This window comes from Pholis gunnellus, assembly GCF_910591455.1.
Source record: "Pholis gunnellus genome assembly, chromosome: 24".
In the NCBI taxonomy this organism is placed as follows: domain Eukaryota; kingdom Metazoa; phylum Chordata; class Actinopteri; order Perciformes; family Pholidae; genus Pholis; species Pholis gunnellus.
In genome coordinates, this window is record NC_136551.1 from 119,466 (window position 1) to 144,485 (window position 25,020).

General features: G+C 42.3%; 1 protein-coding gene and 1 long non-coding RNA gene across 7 annotated transcripts; one reads left to right on the forward strand and one right to left on the reverse strand.

Annotated features, from left to right (window-relative positions):
• Positions 1–3,606: 3,606 nt before the first annotated feature.
• On the reverse strand, positions 3,607–24,656 carry abi3bpb (ABI family, member 3 (NESH) binding protein b). 6 transcript variants are annotated; one of them, XM_079185735.1, is made up of 23 exons: positions 24,458–24,656; positions 20,303–20,482; positions 18,790–18,858; positions 17,897–18,029; positions 17,520–17,701; positions 16,842–16,894; positions 16,678–16,708; positions 16,405–16,479; positions 15,815–15,871; positions 13,576–13,767; positions 12,812–12,889; positions 12,303–12,473; positions 11,313–11,378; positions 8,895–8,963; positions 8,675–8,803; positions 8,461–8,550; positions 8,154–8,363; positions 7,967–8,072; positions 7,066–7,145; positions 6,918–6,947; positions 5,530–5,688; positions 5,323–5,445; positions 3,607–5,135 (listed from the first exon to the last, which is right to left on the reverse strand). In XM_079185735.1, the coding sequence occupies exons 1-23, from the start codon at positions 24,540–24,542 to the stop codon at positions 5,020–5,022; spliced, it is 2,484 nt and encodes an 827-aa protein (XP_079041861.1). In that variant the 5' UTR covers positions 24,543–24,656; the 3' UTR covers positions 3,607–5,019. The 6 variants fall into 6 exon arrangements, with proteins under 6 accessions (XP_079041861.1, XP_079041862.1, XP_079041863.1 ...); XM_079185736.1 differs by lacking the exon at positions 12,303–12,473; XM_079185737.1 differs by lacking the exons at positions 13,576–13,767; positions 15,815–15,871.
• On the forward strand, positions 16,459–19,168 carry LOC306715385. Its single transcript, XR_013767675.1, has 3 exons — positions 16,459–16,501; positions 17,908–18,049; positions 19,148–19,168. It is a non-coding gene; the product is annotated as an uncharacterized lncRNA (long non-coding RNA).
• Positions 24,657–25,020: the final 364 nt, after the last annotated feature.

Sequence of the window (25,020 nt, forward strand, 5' to 3'; positions counted from 1 at the left end):
TCTACTACTACTACTTCAGCTAGTACAACTTGTAATACTACAACTACCACTGCAAGTACTTTATCTTCTACTACTACTACTTCAGCTAGTACAACTTGTAATACTACAACTACCACTGCAAGTACTTTATCTTCTACTACTACTACTTCAGCTAGTACTACTTGTAATACTACAACTCCCACTGCAAGTACTTTATCTTCTACTACTACTACTTCAGCTAGTACAACTTGTAATACTACAACTCCCACTGCAAGTACTTTATCTTCTACTACTACTACTTCAGCTAGTACAACTTGTAATACTACAACTACCACTGCAAGTACTTTATCTTCTACTACTACTACTTCAGCTAGTACAACTTGTAATACTACAACTACCACTGCAAGTACTTTATCTTCTACTACTACTACTTCAGCTAGTACAACTTGTAATACTACAACTACCACTGCAAGTACTTTATCTTCTACTACTACTACTTCAGCTAGTACAACTTGTAATACTACAACTACCACTGCAAGTACTTTATCTTCTACTACTACTACTTCAGCTAGTACAACTTGTAATACTACAACTACCACTGCAAGTACTTTATCTTCTACTACTACTACTTCAGCTAGTACTACTTGTAATACTACAACTCCCACTGCAAGTACTTTATCTTCTACTACTACTACTTCAGCTAGTACAACTTGTAATACTACAACTCCCACTGCAAGTACTTTATCTTCTACTACTACTACTTCAGCTAGTACAACTTGTAATACTACAACTACCACTGCAAGTACTTTATCTTCTACTACTACTACTTCAGCTAGTACAACTTGTAATACTACAACTACCACTGCAAGTACTTTATCTTCTACTACTACTACTTCAGCTAGTACAACTTGTAATACTACAACTCCCACTGCAAGTACTTTATCTTCTACTACTACTACTTCAGCTAGTACAACTTGTAATACTACAACTACCACTGCAAGTACTTTATCTTCTACTACAACTACTTCAGCTAGTACAACTTGTAATACTACAACTACCACTGCAAGTACTTTATCTTCTACTACTACTACTTCAGCTAGTACAACTTGTAATACTACAACTCCCACTGCAAGTACTTTATCTTCTACTACTACTACTTCAGCTAGTACAACTTGTAATACTACAACTACCACTGCAAGTACTTTATCTTCTACTACTACTACTTCAGCTAGTACAACTTGTAATACTACAACTACCACTGCAAGTACTTTATCTTCTGTGTTCACGGCTCGAGCTTGATGCAGGACTAGAGCTTCAACAGGTCCCAAGTTAAAACAAAGCAGATTAACGTTACATAACAACAGAGTTCAGCAAAGGAAATAAACTGAAGACATGTAACAGGAAACACATTCATGTGAGTCAGAAACCTCCAGTGAAACATTCATCACAAACATCCAAACACTGCAGGTCAAACACAGAATCACTGCAGAAACTATTAACAAGTCGACCTCCACGGACACACAACTTCCTGCATGGAGAGAAACAGATGGAGGACGCGCAGAGGAGGAGGTTAGAGCCAAGACTCTGGTCTCTGTGGAAGGTGGATCAAGGCCAGATCCAGGACTTCAACTGAACTGAGCATGACTGAGCACGTTAATGCAGTCCACACCGTCAACGCAAAGTCCACACCGTCAACGCAAAGTCCACACCGTCAACGCAAAGTCCACACCGTCAACGCAAAGTCCACACCGTCAACGCAAGGTCCACACCGTCAACGCAAAGTCCACACCGTCAACGCAAAGTCCACACCGTCAACGCAAAGTCCACACCGTCAACGCAAGGTCCACACCGCCAACGCAAAGTCCACACCGTCAACGCAAAGTCCACACCGTCAACGCAAGGTCCACACCGTCAACGCAAGGTCCACACCGTCAACGCAAGGTCCACACCGTCAACGCAAAGTCCACACCGTCAACGCAAGGTCCACACCGTCAACGCAAGGTCCACACCGTCAACGCAAAGTCCACACCGTCAACGCAAAGTCCACACCGTCAACGCAAAGTCCACACCGTCAACGCAAGGTCCACACCGTCAACGCAAGGTCCACACCGTCAACGCAAGGTCCACACCGTCAACGCAAGGTCCACACCGTCAACATAAGGTCCACACCGTCAACATAAGGTCCAGACGTCAACATAAGGTCCACCGTCAACATAAGGTCCAGACGTCAACATAAGGTCCACACCGTCAACATAAGGTCCAGACGTCAACATAAGGTCCAGACGTCAACATAAGGTCCACCTTTATTATTTATTATTAATTATTTTTTATGCGAGTGTAAACCAGTCCATCAGACAGCAGCATGACCTCACCACCAGTGTTCCTCCTTCACATGTTATTTTTCTTCTTCTGTGGTGAATTAAATGTCACTGGACTGAAATCATTCGCTGGTTGCTGTGGCGACGGGACTGTAAAGCCTTTCGCTGCGGTTGGAAAAGTGATGTCATCGTCACACAGAGCTGGGACACTGGAAGAGGGGGGTTGTGGGTAATATGAGAGGACCAGACCTCATTCAGGCTTCACTTGTTTTTAATCTCTTTTTACACTTCTGTGTATAAGTACATTAAGTACACGGTTTGATTTGAGCGATGCAGTACAAGGACTGTTTATCTACAGTATATAATATATATATATATATATATATATATATACAGTATATATAATATATATATTTAAAGTATTTATGAACCAATCACAGAGCTGAACACGTTTCTGGATCCTGGTTTTCTTTCACACTTTATTATTAATAAAATAATTAAAGTATTATTAATATGGTAATTATTATTAATATAATTAATATTTGTATTATTATATTATTCTCTCTCTCTATATATATATATATATATAAATATATAATAATTATATTTATATTTATATAAATAATGTACTGTTGTCAGTTAAACACTTTAATTATCAGCTGAATATTAACATATTAAATGATAAACTGACCTGATGGAACGTGAACGTCGTTATCATCGTCGTCCTCTCTGACGTTACCCTTAAACAGCTGATTTTATACTCACCATCATTTTATGTTCATCAGCTGTTCGGCGTACTTCTACCAGTACATATCGAGTACATCCCATAATACTAAACGTGTAACGAACATGGCGGCTCCTTCAGAAGCTTTAAACCTTAAAGTCTTCTTGTTGAAATGTTTGCTCTCACCTGAGCTCCATGTGCAGCTCCTCACAGGAAGTGACGTCACGCACTGGCAGGTAGGGAAGACACGTCCGGTGATTAAATAAAATAAAATAAATAATATAAAAGAAAACAAAATCAACCACGTGTTGAAATAAAACTAACATTTAGTGACCGGAGGTGATCTGAAACAAAAAGAGACTTCCTGTTTACATCCCACAGAGCATTGTGGGAACTTTATATACATATATATATATATTTATATATATAAATCTTTATATTATATTTATTGATATAAATATATATATATAAATATGAATATTTTCATGTATATATTTATGTATAATATATATATATGTATGAAAATATTTATATAAATAAATATATAAATAACTTCCAGATGAATAAAAACATTTCCTTTTTTTACAAAACGATCAAAACTTCTTTATTGTTGAAAATCAATAAGTAGAAAAACACCAACAGCATCACAACAAACATGAATATAACTCAAGATAGCCCTTCAAAATAAAGCGTCACCACTGTGGTCTGGACAGGAAGACAATCGTTTTTTAATCAAGATTTATTTTTTCCAGAACCTTCAGAAAACATACAAATATTTCTGTCACCTAGTGGTTCCACCTTAAATCTTTCCACCTTAAGAAGATTTCCTACTATTCTGTGAATTTGTATTTTCAAAGTTAATCTTTTAACTAATGAAGCGTTAAAAAAAAAACAATTAAAGTTATTTAATCATATTTTTTGTTAAATGTAGATATTGTCAGTTTGGCCGTTAGCTAACCGTCTCTTTCTGGTTATTTTTTAATTGAATAAACTTTATTGACGTTTTGATTTCTACTAAAGTTTCTAATAAAGTCTCATGTTACGTAGTTTTTAGGCTAGTCAGCCATGTAGCTATAAAAACAACTGACCGCTAGTTCTTGCTAATGTTGCGTTAGCTTTGCTAGTAATACACAAACAACTTTAAGTTCAGAGTTTATTTTCTTCTTCCATAAATCAGATTTTGTTCGACAAAATAAAGAAAGTGAGTTGTTCAGCATCACGCTGCGCCGTTAGTTTCCCCCGATGCGTTAGCATGAAGAACATTTTAGTACCATAGAAGAAGAAAGGCCACGTGGAGGGAAATGCATCTGCAAATATACATATAAACACATTTCTGTTGTGCAAATCTGGACGTCTGAGGAAGCTTTGGGTACCAGATATGATGGTTTATTGTATTTCTATTATTATCATAAACCTACACAATAAACTGCAGAGAGTAGCTAAAGCTAAAGCTAACGTTAGCCTGGTTTAGCGTTTGTTCTCTGAGTGTTTGTCTACTGATGAAGTTTACTTTAAGGTCTGTCATGAATATCACTTGTTCTCCACATCCAGCAGGACGTCTACTGGTCGCCACTAGAGAACTGGTTTACTGGTCAGCAGGACGGTTTCTAGTGTTTAAAGAGAAATGAGCTGAAAACAAAGAAAACAGAAGAAGACCGCTTCCTGTTAGACCTCGTAAAGAAATGTAATCAAAGACCGTTTGATAAATAATTTATGAAAATAGTTTTTTAGGGAGCCAGCTTCCCATCATTTGACACAAAATAAAATATATCTAGCACAGAGGAACCTTCCTCCTCTACTGAAGACGAGGCATGTTAGCTATATTTTAAAATGCTCTCTCTGTACTAATTCCCTGACGAGTATGTCCCGTACATGTTTTTACAGCTCTGGGTGACGTGGTGGACCACGGAGTCCTGAAGGTCTTTAAGGAACCCTGCTGCCGTCCTAGTCCAGGCGACGGTTCCTCTTCTGGGGTTCTCCGAGAACCACTCGGTCTGTTCACCATTTACCGGGAATGGGCGTCCCGCACTCGTACCAGGAGACGTAGTTGACGTGGGAGTGTCCTCCGATCTGTCCGAAGTGGACTGGCTCCTGACGCACGGCTCTGTAGAAACCTGGACCAGGACCAACAAGACGTACACCGTGAGAAAGACTTTCTATGGAGGGTCAAAATAAATGTTGTTAGGTCCCGACGGTATCAGGACTATGAAATAAAGGTTTTACCGGGTCTGGAGGGTATCAGGACTATGAAATAAAGGTTTTACCAGGTCTGGACAGTACCAAGACTCTAAAAGGTCTTACCAGGTCTGGATGGGAGCTGGTCTGCTCTGAGCTGCCGGCCCGTTCTTCCATCCAGGAATGAATCGACGAATTGACAGTGATCCTCACCGAAACCAGTCTGATCTCCGATGTTGTGGAATTTACCTGGCAGGTGAAACAACCAGAGAGGGGTCAGAACCGGATCCAGGTAAACCCCTACCTGAGGCGAGACGGGTCAACGCTACTCACCGTTGAGCGAGTCACTCAGGTAGATCTTGTACCGGAGCGAGTTGCACAGTTGGACCCCGACAAACTTCCGGTACCAGGTTCTCTTCACGTACTGTTTCCCGTGGCAGTCCGAGTACGAGTCCGTCTTAAAGGGGAACTGAGTCCAGATGGCGTCTTTGCCTGCAGAGATTATTGATTGATCATCAGAACGTATTGATCATCAGGACGTATTGATCATCAGGACGTATTGATCATCAGGACGTATTGATCATCAGGATATTGATCATCAGGACGTTGATCATCAGGACGTATTGATCATCAGGACGTTGATCATCAGGACGTATTGATCATCAGGACGTATTGATCATCAGGACGTGTTGATCATCAGGACGTTGATCATCAGGACGTTGATCATCAGGACGTATTGATCATCAGGACGTATTGATCATCAGGACGTATTGATCATCAGGACGTATTGATCATCAGGACCTATTGATCATCAGGACGTATTGATCATCAGGACGTATTGATCATCAGGACGTATTGATCATCAGGACGTATTGATCATCAGGATATTGATCATCAGGACGTTGATCATCAGGACGTATTGATCATCAGGACGTATTGATCATCAGGACGTATTGATCATCAGGACGTATTGATCATCAGGACCTATTGATCATCAGGACGTATTGATCATCAGGACGTATTGATCATCAGGACGTATTGATCATCAGGACCTATTGATCATCAGGACGTATTGATCATCAGGACGTTGATCATCAGGACGTATTGATCATCAGGACGTATTGATCATCAGGACGTATTGATCATCAGGACGTTGATCATCAGGACGTATTGATCATCAGGACCTATTGATCATCAGGACGTATTGATCATCAGGACGTTGATCATCAGGACGTTGATCATCAGGACGTATTGATCATCAGGACCTATTGATCATCAGGACGTTGATCATCAGGACGTATTGATCATCAGGACGTATTGATCATCAGGACGTTGATCATCAGGACGTATTGATCATCAGGACGTATTGATCATCAGGACCTATTGATCATCAGGACGTATTGATCATCAGGACCTATTGATCATCAGGACGTTGATCATCAGGACGTATTGATCATCAGGACGTATTGATCATCAGGACGTTGATCATCAGGACGTATTGATCATCAGGACCTATTGATCATCAGGACGTTGATCATCAGGACGTTGATCATCAGGACGTATTGATCATCAGGACGTATTGATCATCAGGACGTTGATCATCAGGACGTATTGATCATCAGGACGTATTGATCATCAGGACGTTGATCATCAGGACGTATTGATCATCAGGATATTGATCATCAGGATGTATTGATGACACTTTGGTTATTGAATCGTACCGGAGACGTTCTCGCTCACTCGAGGATCCGCTGATGAAGGAAACAAAGAAAAAGAAACGTTCATGGTCTTAAAAAGTGATTTAAGGTCTTTCTTTGTTGAAGTGTTTTATTTTGAAATGTAAAGCAGGAAGTCTGAGTGTTACCGTACCCGACTCTGTGTTGAAGGACACCGGGTCACTGGGAGGACCTGCACCCAGCTCGTTCTTTGGCTTCACCTTAAACTCATAACTGCAGAGAAAATGTATAAATGAAGTTATTAAAACACAACGATGTGAAATAATAATTGAATTACTTTACAGCAGCTTAATAACCGTCCACATGCCGACACTTTAACGTCGTCTACTAATCATTCTCTCACAGCTTCCTGTCGACGACGGTTTTAGTGGCAGAAGAAGAAAAACAGCGACCAAAACCGTTCCTCATATTCAGGCTCATTAGAACTTCAGGGAGCGTAACGAGCTCGTTTTACTCTCTGAGCCGTGACTCTCGGGTCGACTCGTGTTTGGACAGCTGGAGGTCTGAATACCTCAGGAGGTGCAGCATCAGGACTGTGGAGCTGATCTGGACTCTAAAAACAGCTTCTTATAGAACTTTAAATCTTCTGTTTGTATTTAGCACCGAAATAAGCTTTTATTTGAGAATTTACGATCAAATGACCAAAACCAACAGACCTGCAGGGAACCAGGGCTACTGGGGCTCCTAAGGCTCTGGGGCTCCCAAGTTTCTGGGGATCCTCAGGGTCTGGGGCTCCCAAGTTTCTGGGGATCCTCAGGGTATGGGGCTCCTAAGGCTCTGAGGCTCTGGGGCTTCTAAGGCTCTGGGGCACCTGGCACTGCGGGTTTGGGGTACTTGGTAATCTGGCCTTGAAAACTAGTTCAAATAACATTTACAGTTCAAACTAATCTGAATCTGATGGTTTGGTTTACACAAGTTTTGCTCTGGTCCTGGTCTGGTCTTGGTTTCAATCCACTCGAGACTTGATCCAAACTTTGGGGGACCTGGTCTCGGCTTGACCAAAGCTCTGGAACTATACAAGGGTAGATTCTCACCTGCTCTCAGGTTTGAGGTTCTCCACAGTGGTGTGGGTCTGGTTGGTGGTCAGGATGGAGACCTGCTCGCCGTCGGGTCCTTTAGCGATGGAGATGACCTCATACTCTGAGAGTCCGGATCAACAGAACCATCAGATACTCTTCTTAGACCTAACTAGACCTAACAAACTGAAAGAGCATCTTTTACCCGTGGTGTCGTTATCGGTTTTCTCCCAGTCCAGGATGACGAAGGACGGGCACCCCTCCACCGTCACCACGGTGAGGTTGGAGGGCGGAGACTTGGGCGGAGCCGTCACGTTCGCCTCGCCGGCTTCATCTACGGGGAAGAAGTTGAGAGAGGAGGTGATGGAGCAAGGCTCATCCGGCTTCTTCCCCGTTTGGTAGACCACGTGAGGCGCTTTGAGGGGAGGACAGGGATGAGGGTTTCGGTTAATCCAGCACTGCCAGGGTTCAGTTTCAAAGTACTCGGTTACATTAACAGCAGTAGAACTCACCCACGTAGCGCTTCTTGCCCAAGGCGTCGATGTCAGAGGCCGGCTGGGCTTTGAACAGGTCTGAGTCCTCCCAGGTCTCCTGTCGACTGGCTGAAGAAAGAAATGTAAACTGGTTGTAGAAGATGGTTTCTTATCTTTCTGTATTTTTCTTTCTACCAAACAACCAGAAACCACGTCTGCCGGCATTCTAACGTGAACATGAAAGTCTTCCTACCGGTTGTTGTCGGTGCTCCGGTTGTCGTCTGTTTCCGGTCCAGTTTGGTGGGCTTGATAGTTGCTTGCGGGGCGGCTTTGGGTTTCAGGACCGGCAGCTTGTCCGTCTGCTTAAAGTTGTTCACCTTGTCTGATGGAGAACACGTCAAATAAAAACAACAGTGAAGAAGAGAAACGTCCAGATATTGTTGGTCGTCCCTCGACTCGTCTTCAGCTCTCACCGGTCTCTCCTGGTTTTCCCACCAGATTCGGTTTCTTGTTGATCGGTATCGACGGGCGAGCAGGTGATCCTGGAACAAACAATACCAGATATTATTATGATATTATGAATATCTGTATGGAACATTTAATGCAGTAAAGGTAGAGCTCTATGGGTGGTGCATTAATATCTTTATTTAAGTTTCTCCTGTCGACACTTTCTATCTCAATAAAGCTTTGATTCTGGATTTATTTTCTCTAATCTCCTGGAAAATCTGCTCTTTTCTCCCGAAGATCAAGCCCCAACACATTTCTGATGAACATGAAAACATGAACAAGGTCCCATGTGGTTTTCTACAAAGATTGAAGTCCAGAATCTGCAGCCAATTACCCCCCTACCCCCCTTCCTGCTCTCAATTTAAGGAGAAGCCAAAATTCTTCACAATCAACGAGTTGACCCGGCTCCAAAAACTCAATGGAACAAATGTGAAGCCAGAAACATGACGGATGATGGAGTCCTGAATGTTTTGAGCTCGTAACATGAAACGACGAATTATTCTCAATCAGTTCGTGATGTAAATATGAAGACGAAGACGCCAGCCGGCCGGTGGAGACTTCCATTATTCCTCAACACTTAAACACGGACCCGTTATAGACTGGAACCTGTAATTATGGTCGTTACACTACCAGACTAAATGAAATATACATATTGGTCTGATTTTCTCTTTTCACACACAAACAATAAAAAAACATTGTTCTGTAACCGGCTCGATGGACGCCATGCCGTCCTGGTAGCGTGACGGGTTTCGTAAACACGTCACGCTCACGATGCTCGAGATCCAAAACCCTGAAGCACTAGGACCCCGGACCTTCAAACGGGACCAGAAAAACCTGAAGAGGTCCAGGTTCCAGACGGCGGGAATCGTCGTCAACAGCTAATTACAAACAGCTTCTTTCTATTTCTGTGGCGAGAAAAAGTGCAAAGCTGTGCAAAAACGGTGATCAGAGGAACACAAAGTATTTTCCACAGGCTCCGCTGGAGCTTCTGGCCAAAGCTCTCAAGCTGACGGCCAGTTCTTTCTTCTTCTTTCTGCTTCTGAACACTTAACACGACTGAACCGTGCAGTCTTGGCAGCTGAAGCACCAGTCTGCACGCTGCATGCAGAGAGGCCGGACTCATGAATTCACAACCAATAAACCGATCCTCAGCGGAGGAAGACGTGGAGCAGCTCGGACCTCTTGTTCTCCAGAAACAAGTTCTTCACTGCAGCCGGAGAAGCGCTGCAGTTACAACTCTTGGACCAGAACGTCGGCTTTATCTGAATCACTGATTCCGGTCAGAATGTTCTGGACTCCTTCTATACGTCTACATACGATAACAAATAGACGGCACCAAAAACCAGCGAATGCCGGCTGCACAAAGACCACAAGGACCTGTATATTGTGGACCACGAGCTGGTGATCTGGATCCGATTGGATCCTCCAGACCACATCTGAAGATTCAACATGTTTCAATTCTGTTTCTGAATCCAAAAACAATCTTGTTTGTGTCGCAGTAAACATTTTGATGTTAATCCGGATGGTTCAAAAACTCTTTGAGGATTTATTCTATAAAAACAGACATATTATAATACAATTTATTAACCTGAAGTGGGCATTTTTGAAGAACTTATGGCAAACTTTAAGAGAAAGTAGGAATAACTGCTGTGGACAAGAAACACAATAAATCGGTTGGATTCCCAGATTTCAGGATTCTTGTCTGAATCCTGAAAAGTCCAAAAGACAATATGTAGTTCAATATCTACGGATTCTAAGGTAAAGAAATATAAAACGTGATACATGTTTGTATTTTTATGTATTAAACGATCTTTAACCCCCCCCCCCACACACACACACACACATACACTACCACCACCACCACATATAACACAGAGACACAATCTGTTACTGGATTTATGGAAATCAAATAATCAAGATCCAACCTCCGTCTTGATTATTTGAGAAGCTGAAAACCTGCAGAAGCTGAATGTTGAGACAAAAGACAACATGGACGGACAGATCAATGAACGGACCAACGGATGGACAGACAGACCAATGGACCAATGGACAGACCAATGGATGGACAGAAAGACAGACCAATGGACCAATGGACAGACAGACCAATGGACAGACCAATGGACAGACCAATGGACAGACCAATGGATGGACCAATGGACAGGCAGACAGACAGACCAATGGACAGACCAATGGATGGACCAATGGACAGGCAGACAGACAGACCAATGGACAGACGGACGGATGGACATTAGAGTATGAACAATCACAACGGATGGAGACAGAAACACCAAGATGAGCTGCGGTGGAGGTGAAGATGCTGCGAAAGCAAGTGAAGGGTTAACGAAGACGACACAAAGACAAACAAGGTCTTTTTGATTTGTTACCCAGTCGAGGTCTGGACCATAAGGCCGGTCTAGGAGGGGAGAAGCCCCGATGAGGCTGTCTGTTAACTGTGGGGAGAAAACCGAGTGTTACGAAAGAGAAAGAGACTCTGAGACCAGAAGAGTCCTCCAGTCCGTCTCTACGAGTCAGCAACTTGGTATCGACTCTGAACAAACATCAGAGTTCTGTAGTCAAGAAACAGAGTTTTGTGTTTGGAAACAATCAAACTGGTTCAAAGTCATCTTTGTTAAGATTGAAACTAGATTTTGGTTTATTGTCTGAGCCTAAGAACGTAAACCTCTTTCAGCAGTGAACTGAAACAAAAACACAAAGTGTTGAGAATAGAAGTGAATCACAGCGGAACAAACATCGTAAATCATCAAATATAGAAGCAGTCACGTCAACGCCAAACCAAGCGGCCAATCACAAGCTGAGGAAGTGACGTCATTCTGATATCTGAACTCTTCAGAGGTTAGAGAACGTCAGGAGGAAAAGTATTGATGGAATAAAGAGCTCACCTTTAAATATGATGATGAAGCTACGTTACATCCAAACAGTCACAGTGAGATCAACTTCATCTGATTATTCATTAAAAGGATCAAATGAGTCATTTGAGGGCCAACATCCTGGATTCAGAGTTTGATATTGTTTGGTCCCTGAATCATGAATACAATCGGCTGATTAAACATTTAAAAGTTTTGCTAACTGACTGTTAGCTTTGTTGCTAGCTTGGTTAGCTTGTTTCCCTTCTTCAATAACTCTGAATTGAAGTTCAGTTGGTTGAACTTGCACGTTATTTTTTCCGAGGAAACGTCGTTGACAATAATCAGAACATGATCATTAGAATAAAGAGATCCTGGACACAAATTAGTGATTTAATGGCTCAAAGTTTTCCTCCCGACACTTCCGGACTCTGAAGGTTTCACTAAAGAGGAAAAAGATCTAAAAGACACAAAGTTCAGGAGGATGAAGAGGAAGAAGAGGAGGATTACCCCAGAGGATCCCAGAGGAGGGGGACGAGTTACTGGGTCTAGAGGAAGAGTGATGTGGTCTTAGGCCATTAGAAAAGGGAAAGGAGGGGGTTCTTGATGCCGGCCTCATGGATCTGGAGACCATGGTCGCTGAAGGCGGTCGAGGAGACAGAGTTCTTTGACTGCTTTGACCTAAAACATTAAAAACAGTTGGAGGTCTTTTGTCACAATCGGATCTGTTGCCAGTGAAGCTGCAGCCCTGAGCGGTGAAGTTAGTGATGGAAGGTTTTACTCTCGTGATGATGGATCATGATCGTAATCTGAGAAAAACATCTGATGAGTGATGAGGTTTGATGAGGAAACATGAGCGTGAGCTTGTGAGCCGCATGCAGACGTCATAGTGGGATGAAATGTGTTTAAACTCCAGTCCTGTGGACAGAAAAGTGGAGAGAAGATGGACGGCCGACAGAAAGAGCAAAAACTGCCTCTGATTGCACAACACGGGCAGCGTTTCATGAGCCCATTATTACCCCAAATGTTAGTTCTGGCTCTCTCATTGGCCAGAGCTGACCTCAGCAGAGAAGATCCGTCCTGTGATTTGCTGAAAGCTGTCGGTGAAAGAGACGGTTTAACACAGAGACGGGTTCAAATCTAAAACAAAAGATATTACTGATTATACAACAGACAAAAAGAGTTGAAAACACAAACAGAAAGATGTGGAAACGTTTGAACTGATTATTATGGAAGTCCATTGTTTTCCTCTGGGGTACAAACAGAAGGCATGATGGGAAATTGAGGCATGAAAGTTTGTTGAGGCATGAAATTGTTTTTCATCAAATTGTAACTTTTTGCAGAACACACAAAAACACAAAATGGGTTTTACTTGTAAAGACTCACAAAGACATTAATGTGAAACATTCTGACCACAAACCTGTAAAGAACAAAAACAACTTTGAAACTTTCCATTGTGAGACTTCAGCAGCATTGTTCACTGAGCTTCTTAGACTCAAAGACTCAAAGACAAAGATTTATCAACTAAACATCAGAACCATGTTTCACGGGGAACGTTTGGCCTCATGTTGATGCTCACTGACCTTTAAAGTGTGGCTGTTTGCAGACGACACTCTTATTTACACTGAGATCATAAAGAGACAAAGTAGCATTTCATCAGCTGCTTTACAGCTGTTCTATAACCTCAAACTGATTTTCAGCAGCATTCAGCTCCACTCTTCTAAAACGTGACATTTATTGATCAGGAATTTGAACATAATGGGAGGTTGTTGGTGTAAATTACCGGCAGGGTTCTGAGGCGTCCCCGGGGCGTTAGAGGCCTTAGCAGTCGGCCCCTGAAGCAAGTCGCCATTGGAGGGTAATTTAAGGAGCGGGATGGTGTTGGTATGAGGGGCTTTGGTGGGCGGGAGTTGGGGGAGGACAGGAAGTGAATCCGCCGGTCGGTCGGTGTCGTTTCTAACGGCGTTCTCTTCGTCTGCGGCCACAGAGGAGAGAGGAACCGGGATCATGGGAACCTGATCCTCTTTGGGTCTCAAGATCACAAATGATTCTCTGATCGATGTCGTTCCTCAATTACAAAAGTACTTCTTTACAAAGAATCTAAACAAAGTATCATGTTGGTAGAAACTCAGCCTTTACTTTGAAAAGAGGATCTCCAGTCAAATATCCAGAGGACCTGGTTTTAGTCCCATAATCTAGTCCCTCATGGAAACACAGAGAAGTCCAGAAGACATCGTGCTCGTGATGAGACAGACAGAACGTCTTGGGCTGTTTGTCCTCTGAGGAAAATCAACCACGTCTGTCCATGAACTGGACAACATGCAGACTGAACATGAAGCCACGACAAGCAGACAGAGGACAGAAGACAGACAGAGAGGACAGAAGACAGACAGAGGACAGAAGACAGAGGACAGAGGACAGACAGAGGACAGAAGACAGACAGAGGACAGAAGACAGAGGACAGAAGACAGAGGACAGAAGACAGAGGACAGACAGAGGACAGAAGACAGACAGAGAGGACAGAAGACAGACAGAGGACAGAAGACAGAGGACAGAGGACAGACAGAGGACAGAAGACAGACAGAGGACAGAAGACAGAGGACAGAAGACAGAGGACAGACAGAGGACAGAAGACAGAGGACAGACAGAGGACAGAAGACAGACAGAGGACAGAAGACAGAGGACAGAGGACAGACAGAGGACAGAAGACAGACAGAGGACAGAAGACAGAGGACAGACAGAGGACAGAAGACAGAGGACAGAAGACAGACAGAGGACAGAAGACAGACAGAGGACAGAAGACAGACAGAGAGGACAGAAGACAGACAGAGAGGACAGAGGACAGAAGACAGACAGAGAGGACAGAAGACAGACAGAGGACAGAAGACAGACAGAGAGGACAGAAGACAGACAGAGGACAGAAGACAGAGGACAGACAGAGAGGCAGAAGACAGATGGTCAGATGGACATAAATCTAGAAATGTGATCATGGATTTAAGTCTTCAAGCTCTATATTTTCTCACTGAAGTCCAGTTCTGATTTTAAGCACTTTTTAACTATTAATTACTGATAAAATGAGACACTTTGGATTCATTTAGTCCAAATGTCCTCTCAGCTAAACCAGATTTGGGTTGTTTATCTAACAGCTGTTTTCTACTTGTTTACAACTAAAGGTTTCATTTTAACAAATGATTGAGTCCCAGAATATTATATTCACCTCTTAAACTCTGTTGGAGAACCCAAACCTTTTGTAATAATGGTGTATAAAACATGAGTTTTATTGTGAAAATAAATAGCTTTAGAGCTTAAAACTATCAAAACATTTCAGTTCATACCAACTTGTTTAAATGTAGGAGAACCAAAGCCTGAACTTCAGCTTCAGTCATTTGGTCCAATATTTAGTCCCAAAATATTCTATTAACGTATTAAACTCTGCTGGACCAATCATTAGCATGTGTTGTTCGGCTAACTATATTTATTTGAATAAATAGATTATATTACTATTGTCCAGTTAGCTGGCTAGCACCAACATGTTACCGGCTAACTAGCAAGTTAGTGGTTAGCTTGCCTGCTACAATTACTCATCAGTTAGCCTTTTTCTAAAGGACTTCTGAATGAATGTGTGTTTTTATTTAAGACTGAATAACTTAAATAATGTGGTAATCGTTGAGCTAATAGTTAGCTGTTTCAGCTCTGTAGCTTCTGAGAAAGACAAAGATAGAAAACAGGTGAAAGAAGAACTCTGATTGGTTCAGAAGCACAAATGAAGCAGCGGCTTTTAAAAAGGACTCAAAGTGGGCGGGGCAAAGTTAACTTACTCGTACCAACTGACCTCCAGCAACGCCACGCCTCCGTATCGACTTTCTAAACCCGAATCAAGGCATGCTAGCATGCAGCCAATCACAACAGCTGCATGTCCCACAGACCCCGCCCCCTTCACAGGTGCATCACAGGTTCAGCCGAAGCAGGTAGAGACAGGAGGAAGCTGGGGTGGTTAACAAAATAAAAGTCTTTGTTGTTACCGAGTGACACAAGAGGGCGTTTAGGAGGGAAAGTTTCCTGGCGGCTCTCTGGTGGTGCTGCAGGAAGTCAAACGTTTAGAATGTCAAAATAAAAGCGGTGAAAGTATAGAAATATAACATGATAGATTAGATTCACACGTTGTTCTCAATGTTGAACAAGCTTTAATGAAACGTTTGTTCTCAAACTGAAAGTGAGTTTCTTGAAGTTTATTTGAATCATTTTGCCAAAATTATGACAAAATTAGCAGCATTTTTATTTGAAAACTTGTGATTTTGGTAGTTTTATTTTATCTTACAGAAAACATGAAAGTCCTGAAATTAGATCAACCAATCAGCTTTGTGACCTTTGTTTTCTACGTTTATTTTAAGTAGAAACGTTGTCTTCATCATATTTTCTACGACGTCTTTACTTTTGTAGTGATGAGAGCCAAAAGACTCAAAGTCAGAAACCAGTTTCACTTTCAGTTTGTTGTAAACGAAACGTTTCATATTGAACCAGCTGAAACTCCACAGGAAGAGTCTCTGGCGCCCTGAATGAGAAAATAAAAAGGTGACGTTTTTGTGTGAAGGAAACAGGAAGTGATAATCACCAAAGGAAGTGCGAGGAGCTCCGGGGAAAGCTGAGTTTTTGAGAAGAGGAGAAAGTCGAGTCCTGTTGTGAAGAGCTGAGACACAAAATCATCATCGGTTAGTCTTTAAAAGAGTTATTAAAGTGCAGAGTGTGTCTTTATGAATGTTTTTAACAAGTCTGAACATGAAACATGTTTTTATATGAAAAGATTCCTTTAATAACGTGAAGCAGAAATAATGAGACGCTGCCTCAACAGGTTCAACTTCACCAGAATAAATAATTCTCTTCTTACCGGGACGAGGAGGGAAGAACGCGTGAGGTTTCTAAAACACACAGACACTCGTTTTCATTACAACATGTACAAACTACAAGTCCCAGAATGCACTGCAATAGACATCTTCATGATACAAACATACAAACATCATGAACATGAATGGAATAAATGAATAAACGTACCAGCGGCTTCGCCAGAGGATTACGCAGTTTGTACGGTTTCTGTGTGTTTTTATCTGCGAAATACAGGAAGAAGATCAGGCGAACAGCAGAAAGCTCAGGGTCGTAGCTTTGAATTCACCAGGTCAAATACGGATGTTAATATTATTACCACATATATAACACATATATAACACATATTTAGCAAGAAACATAAACATCAAATTAAAAGATTTTTTTCTCCTTCAGTTTCGGATTTCTATGTCATAATAAAGACTCGAGATCTCAGTTTAATAATATATATATTTAATATAATATATATATGTACAATACATACATATATATTGTAAAAAGAAATATATATATATATGTATAATACATACGATACATATGTATCATTTCTTATAGATATCAATGGGAACGAAGGAGTTGATTGATTTAGTAATAAAACTGTAAACTCTGTCAGAACAATAATAATAACAATAACATTTATAATAACAACAATATTAATATCAATACTACTATTAATAACAATAATAAATAAGAATAATAAGAATAACAGCAATAATAATATCAATATTAATACTACTAAATAATAATAACAACAACAATAATCCTACTAATAATAATAACAATAATAATATAATATTAATATTAATATTAATTACTAATATTAATAAATGATGAAGATGCCGTCCTTACTGCCCATGTTGGTGTTGTGGATCATGGGTTTGCTCCAGGTCCCACTCCGGTCCCCCATGTTGGACCGGACACCGAACTCGTACGGCGTGTTGGGTTTCAGGTTGTCCACCACCGTGTCGCTGGTGGGGCAGGTCTGATAGATCCACTTCCTGTTCCTCTCCCTGTAGCGGATGGTGTAGAACCTGAAGAGAACGTTTGTTAGTACTTGTGGGGTTCCTCAGGGTTCCACGCTGGGTCCTCTTTACCTGTGTGTGAACCATCAGACACTCACACACAGCTTCACCGAAATTATTATTATTATTATAATATATATATTATACATTATTATTATTATACATATAAACTGTATATATATATTATTATGGGATGTATCTGACCCGTCCTCCAGACACTCGTTCATCACGTTCCCCTCGTACGGAGTCTTCAGGTAGTTTCCCCAAGACAGAAGGACGGCTGAAGGACTGACGGAGCCGATCACCAGGTGGAGCGGCTTCTCCAGGTTCACCTTACCTGAGGACGCAGGGAGACAGGTGAGGACGCAGGGAGACAGGTGAGGACGCAGGGAGACAGGTGAGGACGCAGGGAGACAGGTGAGGACGCAGGGAGACAGGTGAGGACACAGGTGAGGACGCAGGGAGACAGGTGAGGACGCAGGGAGACAGGTGAGGACGCAGGGAGACAGGTGAGGACACAGGTGAGGACACAGGGAGACAGGTGAGGACGCAGGGAGACAGGTGAGGACGCAGGGAGACAGGTGAGGACACAGGTGAGGACACAGGGAGACAGGTGAGGACGCAGGGAGACAGGTGAGGACGCAGGGAGACAGGTGAGGACGCAGGGAGACAGGTGAGGACGCAGGGAGACAGGTGAGGACGCAGGAAGACAGGTGAGGACACAGGGAGACAGGTGAGGACACAGGGAGACAGGTGAGGACACAGGGAGACAGGTGAGGACACAGGGAGACAGGTGAGGACACAGGGAGACAGGTGAGGACACAGTGAGACAGGTGAGGACACAGGGAGACAGGTGAGGACACAGGGAGACAGGTGAGGACACAGGGAGACAGGTGAGGACGCAGGGAGACAGGTGAGGACACAGGGAGACAGATGAGGACACAGTGAGACAGGTGAGGACACAGGGAGACAGGTGAGGACACAGGGAGACAGGTGAGGACACAGGGAGACAGGTGAGGACACAGGGAGACAGGTGAGGACACAGGGAGACAGGTGAGGACACAGGGAGACAGGTGAGGACACAGGGAGACAGGTACCTGTACAGGTCTTCTTCACGTCGTTGGCTGGAATCGGCTGGATGGCGACCAGATATTTAGGTTCAGCATCTGGATCAGGTTTACATGAATAATATTATATGAATTATATGAATATTATATGAATAATAATATTATTATAATAATATTACATGAATAATAATATTAATATTATTATTATCTCACCAGACTTCATTCTAAAAGATGTGATTTTAAGACAAACCTGAGCTGTTTTCCACAAAAACAAACAAGCTTTTATTCTCTGACAGGTGGAAACATGCCCCGCCCCCTCTGACCTCATCAATCACCTGAACTCACCTGAGAGTGTTTGTTTAAACTAATCCTGTGTTTTCTTTTTCAGTTCAGGAGGTCGAACACAAACTCACTTCTTATTTTAAGAAATAAGACGGCTTTTAACCAGGAAGGTAAACACCACAGCCCCGCCCACTCGCTTTGATTGACAGCTGGCCTCACCACAGCCCCGCCCACTCACTTTGATTGACAGCTGGCCTCACCACAGCCCCGCCCACTCGCTTTGATTGACAGTTGGCCTCACCACAGCCCCGCCCACTCGCTTTGATTGACAGCTGGCCTCACCACAGCCCCGCCCACTCGCTTTGATTGACAGTTGGCCTCACCACAGCCCCGCCCACTCGCTTTGATTGACAGTTGGCCTCACCACAGCCCCGCCCACTCGCTTTGATTGACAGTTGGCCTCACCACAGCCCCGCCCACTCGCTTTGATTGACAGCTGACCTCGGGGCAGAAAGAGCAGCGACGAGAGACAGAAATGGAAATCTAAATTCTCCCGTGAAGCTCAAACTGTTTTAAATCTTCTGGGTTTCATTTACACGCAGACAGTGAACACAACATCTGATTCTCACCACAAATGATGAAAACCTCATTTAAATGATCAAAATAAAAGATGTTTGAGGTTGTTGTTGATCAACAGGCTGAATTTGATCGTTTTTAATCGACTCTCAGGTTCTCTGTTAAATCCTCCGATGACTCGCTCCTTGAATGCATCATATGTCGTAACTTTCAACGCTTTTTGTCCCGATGGGATAAAGATCGTTGGCCGAGCTTCAGAAAACGGATCAGAACCACCTGCTGCTCCCCAGAGGTTCTCACGTTCTTCTTTTGTGTTAAAGACAGAAAACATCTGTTCAAACATCTGTTGTTATTGTTGCTGCTGGTCCCCAAAAATGTTCTGCATGTTCCCACCAACCTCCGGACTCCTCTCAGGAGGTTTGACTTCTCGTTTCTCTGACGTCATCACAAAGAATAAAGACAGCTTCACTGAAACTATGAAACGTACGGAAGCCCAGAGAGGTCAAACCTCTTATACATAACAAGATGAACATAAAAGACAATGACTATATACACTCTCTCTCTCTCTCTCTCTCTCTCTCTCCTCTCCTCTCTCTCTCTCTCTCTCTCTCTCTCTCTCTCTCTCTCCTCTCTCTCTCTCTCTCTCTCTCTCTCTCTCTCCTCTCTCTCTCTCTCTCTCTCTCACCCATCTCTGTCTCGTACGTCCGTCCGTCCTCGGGCAGCGTGATGAACTGTCTGGAGAACATGTTCCCTCCATAACCCAGAATAAAACCCTCCAGCTTCACGTCTGGACTCGGACGGACAAACTTCATCACGATGGTGTCTCCGGTGGCGTTGATCCGGACCTTCATGTTGTGACGCCGCACTGAGGAGGAGGAGGAGGAGAAGAAGAGATTAGAGGAAGAGAAGAAGAACCATATTATAAATACACTGATTTCTCTTTGGAGCCAGTGAACCAGAGTTTTTACTCGTTTTAAGCAGTGGTGGCCGTCAGGGCCTCAAAGCCTTCTCTGCTGGTCTAAACACAATCACAAAATTAGAGCTATTTTATAATTTAATAATTTTTCTTAAATACACTACATGTATTATAATTTATATAAACATGTTTCCCATCATCTTATGTCCTCATAGCACAGCTACTGTGCTCCTCAGCTGCTCTGCTTCAGTGCAGCTTGTTTTAAGTAGAGCTTTGATCCAATCAGAGTTCACCTCTGTGTCTCTAGGTAGAAGAGAGGCCCCAGGCCTGCAGACTCACCAGTGAATCCATGTGCAGGTTAAGTGAATGGGGATGATATTGTTGATCGTCATAGTGTTCAACCAATCAGATCTTTAGTTTGACATGTTGGGCGTATTCTTTGACGTGTCAGAGCTGCTAGCTGGCCTACAGCTACGTGATTGGTCAGTGGGCTAGCGTGACATGTTGGGCGGTGACGATCCCAACATCTGCTGCCTCTGTGGAGCGACATGTTCAGCCTCAAACGCATTAAAACGTGTTCAAGAAACACAACTGAGGAGGCTCGATGTCTTCACTGGCGTCCATGAATCCAGAAGAACTTCTGACTGGAACTACAACACACGGATGTTCTGAACAACGTGAGATTAAACTCTTTATTACCAAAGAAAGGAGGATGGACTTTGTCTTTAAACAGTGAACAGCAGCTCTGGGAAGTTAAATGCTTTTGTTTTTACATCTGCAGCAGCTTTAAGATGCTTGTTTATATATTATTATTTGAACAACTTGTTTTTATGAAGATGGATATTTGTTTGGTTTAATATGTGATAGGAACCATTGTTACGTCCAATATTGCTCTGGGGACATATTTAGTCGGTGCCAGTGTTGCCAAGTTGGCGACTTTCTCGCTAAATCTGGCGACTTTCTGAACCCTGTTTTTGTCAAAAGCTACGAGCGACACATCCAGAGCCTTGTTCTGGTGATGGAGACGTTTGTGACGTTAAAGCTCGTAGTTCTGCTCCGTGTGAACGAGCAGCAGGAGCCCTGAGCCTCACAGCAGCCTCGCGCTGCAGCCAGAGAGGAGACACAGTCTCGGTGTATTCATGTGTCTGCACTCTGCAGTTAGTGTATTTGTAGGTGTTGAGCTTCATTTTTACACAAAACAAATAATAACCGTAGCTCTGGCGTCATGATGAGGTGTTTCAGCTGCAGTGAAGGCCCAGGTATGAAATGCACGGCCCGCCGCTGGTTTTAACAGATATTGTGCAGCGGGTACAACGGGTAGTTCAGAGTTCTGAAGAATAAAAACAAGCTACAGATAAAGTGTTGCGTCTCTTTAAAGGAGGAATGAAATGTTTCTGTTGTTTCTTTCTTTAGTTGATGTTTCAGTGAAGCGTCGAGGTCTCCAGAAGCTGCTCCGTTACACCCGAGTCCATCCGGCTTCCTCACGTTTTCTCTGGACGTCCGTCTGCCCAACGACATGAGGGACAAAAACCAGCAGAGGACGTCTCTGCAGTCTGAGACTAAAGTACTAACACAGTATACAAAATACTAATACCAAACAAGAGCACAAGTACTGCAGAGAAACTACAAACGATACTACAAAACTTGTTTAAAAACACACAAAGAAGGAACCGTCAAAATACTAAAAGAAACTACAAGATACCCTCATAAGTACTCCAAGCAACCATGATGTACAACAAAGTACCTTAAAGAGTCATAGTACAACAAAGTACCTTAAAGAGTCATAGTACAACAAAGTACCTTAAAGAGTCATAGTCCAACAAAGTACCATAAAGAGTCATAGTCCAACAAAGTACCACAAAGAGTCATAGTCCAACAAAGTACCACAAAGAGTCATAGTCCAACAAAGTACCATAAAGAGTCATAGTCCAACAAAGTACCACAGAGAGTCATAGTCCAACAAAGTACCACAAAGAGTCATTGTCCAACAAAGTACCACAAAGAGCCATAGTCCAACAAAGTACCACAAAGAGTCATAGTCCAACAAAGTACCACAAAGAGTCATAGTCCAACAAAGTACCACAAAGAGCCATAGTCCAACAAAGTACCATAAAGAGTCATAGTCCAACAAAGTACCACAAAGAGCCATAGTCCAACAAAGTACCACAGAGTCATAGTCCAACAAAATACCACAAAGAGTCATAGTCCAACAAAGTACCACAGAGAGTCATAGTCCAACAAAGTACCATAAAGAGCCATAGTCCAACAAAGTACCACAAAGAGTCATAGTCCAACAAAGTACCACAGAGTCATAGTCCAACAAAGTACCATAAAGAGTCATAGTCCAACAAAGTACCACAAAGAGTCATAGTACAACAAAGTACCACAAAGAGTCATAGTCCAACAAAGTACCATAAAGAGTCATAGTCCAACAAAGTACCATAAAGAGTCATAGTCCAACAAAGTACCACAAAGAGTCATAGTCCAACAAAGTACCACAAAGAGTCATAGTCCAACAAAGTACCACAAAGAGTCATAGTCCAAAAAGTACCACAAAGAGTCATAGTCCAACAAAGTACCACAAAGAGTCATAGTCCAACAAAGTACCACAAAGAGTCATAGTCCAACAAAGTACCACAAAGAGTCATAGTCCAACAAAATACCACAAAGAGTCATAGTCCAACAAAATACCACAAAGAGTCATAGTCCAACAAAGTACCACAAAGAGTCATAGTCCAACAAAGTACCACAAAGAGTCATAGTCCAACAAAGTACCACAAAGAGTCATAGTCCAACAAAGTACCACAAAGAGTCATAGTCCAACAAAATACCACAGAGAGTCATAGTCCAACAAAGTACCACAAAGAGTCATAGTCCAACAAAGTACCACAAAGAGTCATAGTCCAACAAAGTACCACAAAGAGTCATAGTCCAACAAAGTCCATGAGGAGTCTCATGAACTTTCCTGTCCGGACTAACGAGCTGCTGCTGGTTTCACTGGGAACTAAATACTCTGATTACTCAAAGTACTTTCCTGATTAAGTCAATAAAAAAGTAGGATTTAGCGCCACCTAGAGGTCGAATCCAGCATGTTTATTTGGAATGAAAACAGAAAACTGAGCTCAATGTAGAGAACATGTTGGAGAACCAACAGAGAACCACATGGAGACAGGGTTCTGTACTGGTCCTGGTGGATCAGGTTTAGTGGAACAGGGTTCTGTACTGGTCCTGGTGGATCAGGTTTAGTAGAAACGGGTTCTGTACTGATCCCCCCCCCCCCCCCCCCCGAGTTAAGCCCCGCCCCCTCTGACTTTCAAACTCAATGAGGCAGAAAGAGCACAGGTTAGATCATGCATAAGCCCCGCCCCCTCTAGGTGAGAGACACACCTGTCTGTCATCTCGTCACTCAGAAACAAAGAGTCACGTTTAGCTTCAACACGCGACACCTAAACGCCTCACGACCGACAGGAAATCTACTAAAACTACAAAGACATGAAGAAACTGTAACGTTAACAAACCTTTATGTTGAGTTTATGAATCGATGTTTATTTATTTAAACATATTTCATTTATTTATATTCATAACTTTTTCATTTTCAGCTTCTTTGAGTTTTTATCGTCTCTATTTATGATTTCACTTCCTTTTCTTTATTTATTCCACATTATCGAGTTGATTATTAACAATATAATAATAATAATAATATCTATAATATAAATAATAATATCTATAATAATAATATCTATAATATAAATAATAATATCTATAATAATAATATATATAATAATAATAATATATATCATATTAATATATATAATAATAATATATATAATATAAATAATAATATAGATAATAATAATATATATCATATTAATATATATAATAATAATATATATAATATAAATAATAATATAGATAATATAATACCTCTGGTCCTCTGAACAGGGACTCCGTTGAGGACGATCGTCCCACTGATCAGCAGCAGGACTCTGAGGAGAGCGACGGCCGACATCTCAAAGCTCCAGGAGGAAGAAGATGATGATGAAGATGATGAAGATGAAGAGGAGCGACCGGGAGCTGCACAACTTCACTAAGCGTCTTCAGTCTTAGGACTTGTTCAGCTGTGGGACGTCCTCTCTGTGGAGAGGAGGACGCGAGAAGCCTCCATCTATAGGCTCTGAAGGGGGCGGGGCCTGGACGACATCATCGCCTTCCTCTCCTGCTGCACACTCCCTCATCTTCTTCCTCCTCCTCTTCCTCGTCAACCCTCAAACATGGTTTCTTCATCATGAGTCCTCCTCACGTCTTTTATAAGTCCTGAACATGCTGATCATGATAATAAAGGTACATTACATGGTAAAAACATTCCATAAACTGTGACATCATTTCTTTAATTCTTCTTTGTTTTCATGTTGAAGACACTGCAAAAGTGGTTCTATCACACACACACACACACACACTCTGCAACTAGTGTGTGTGTGTGTGTGTGT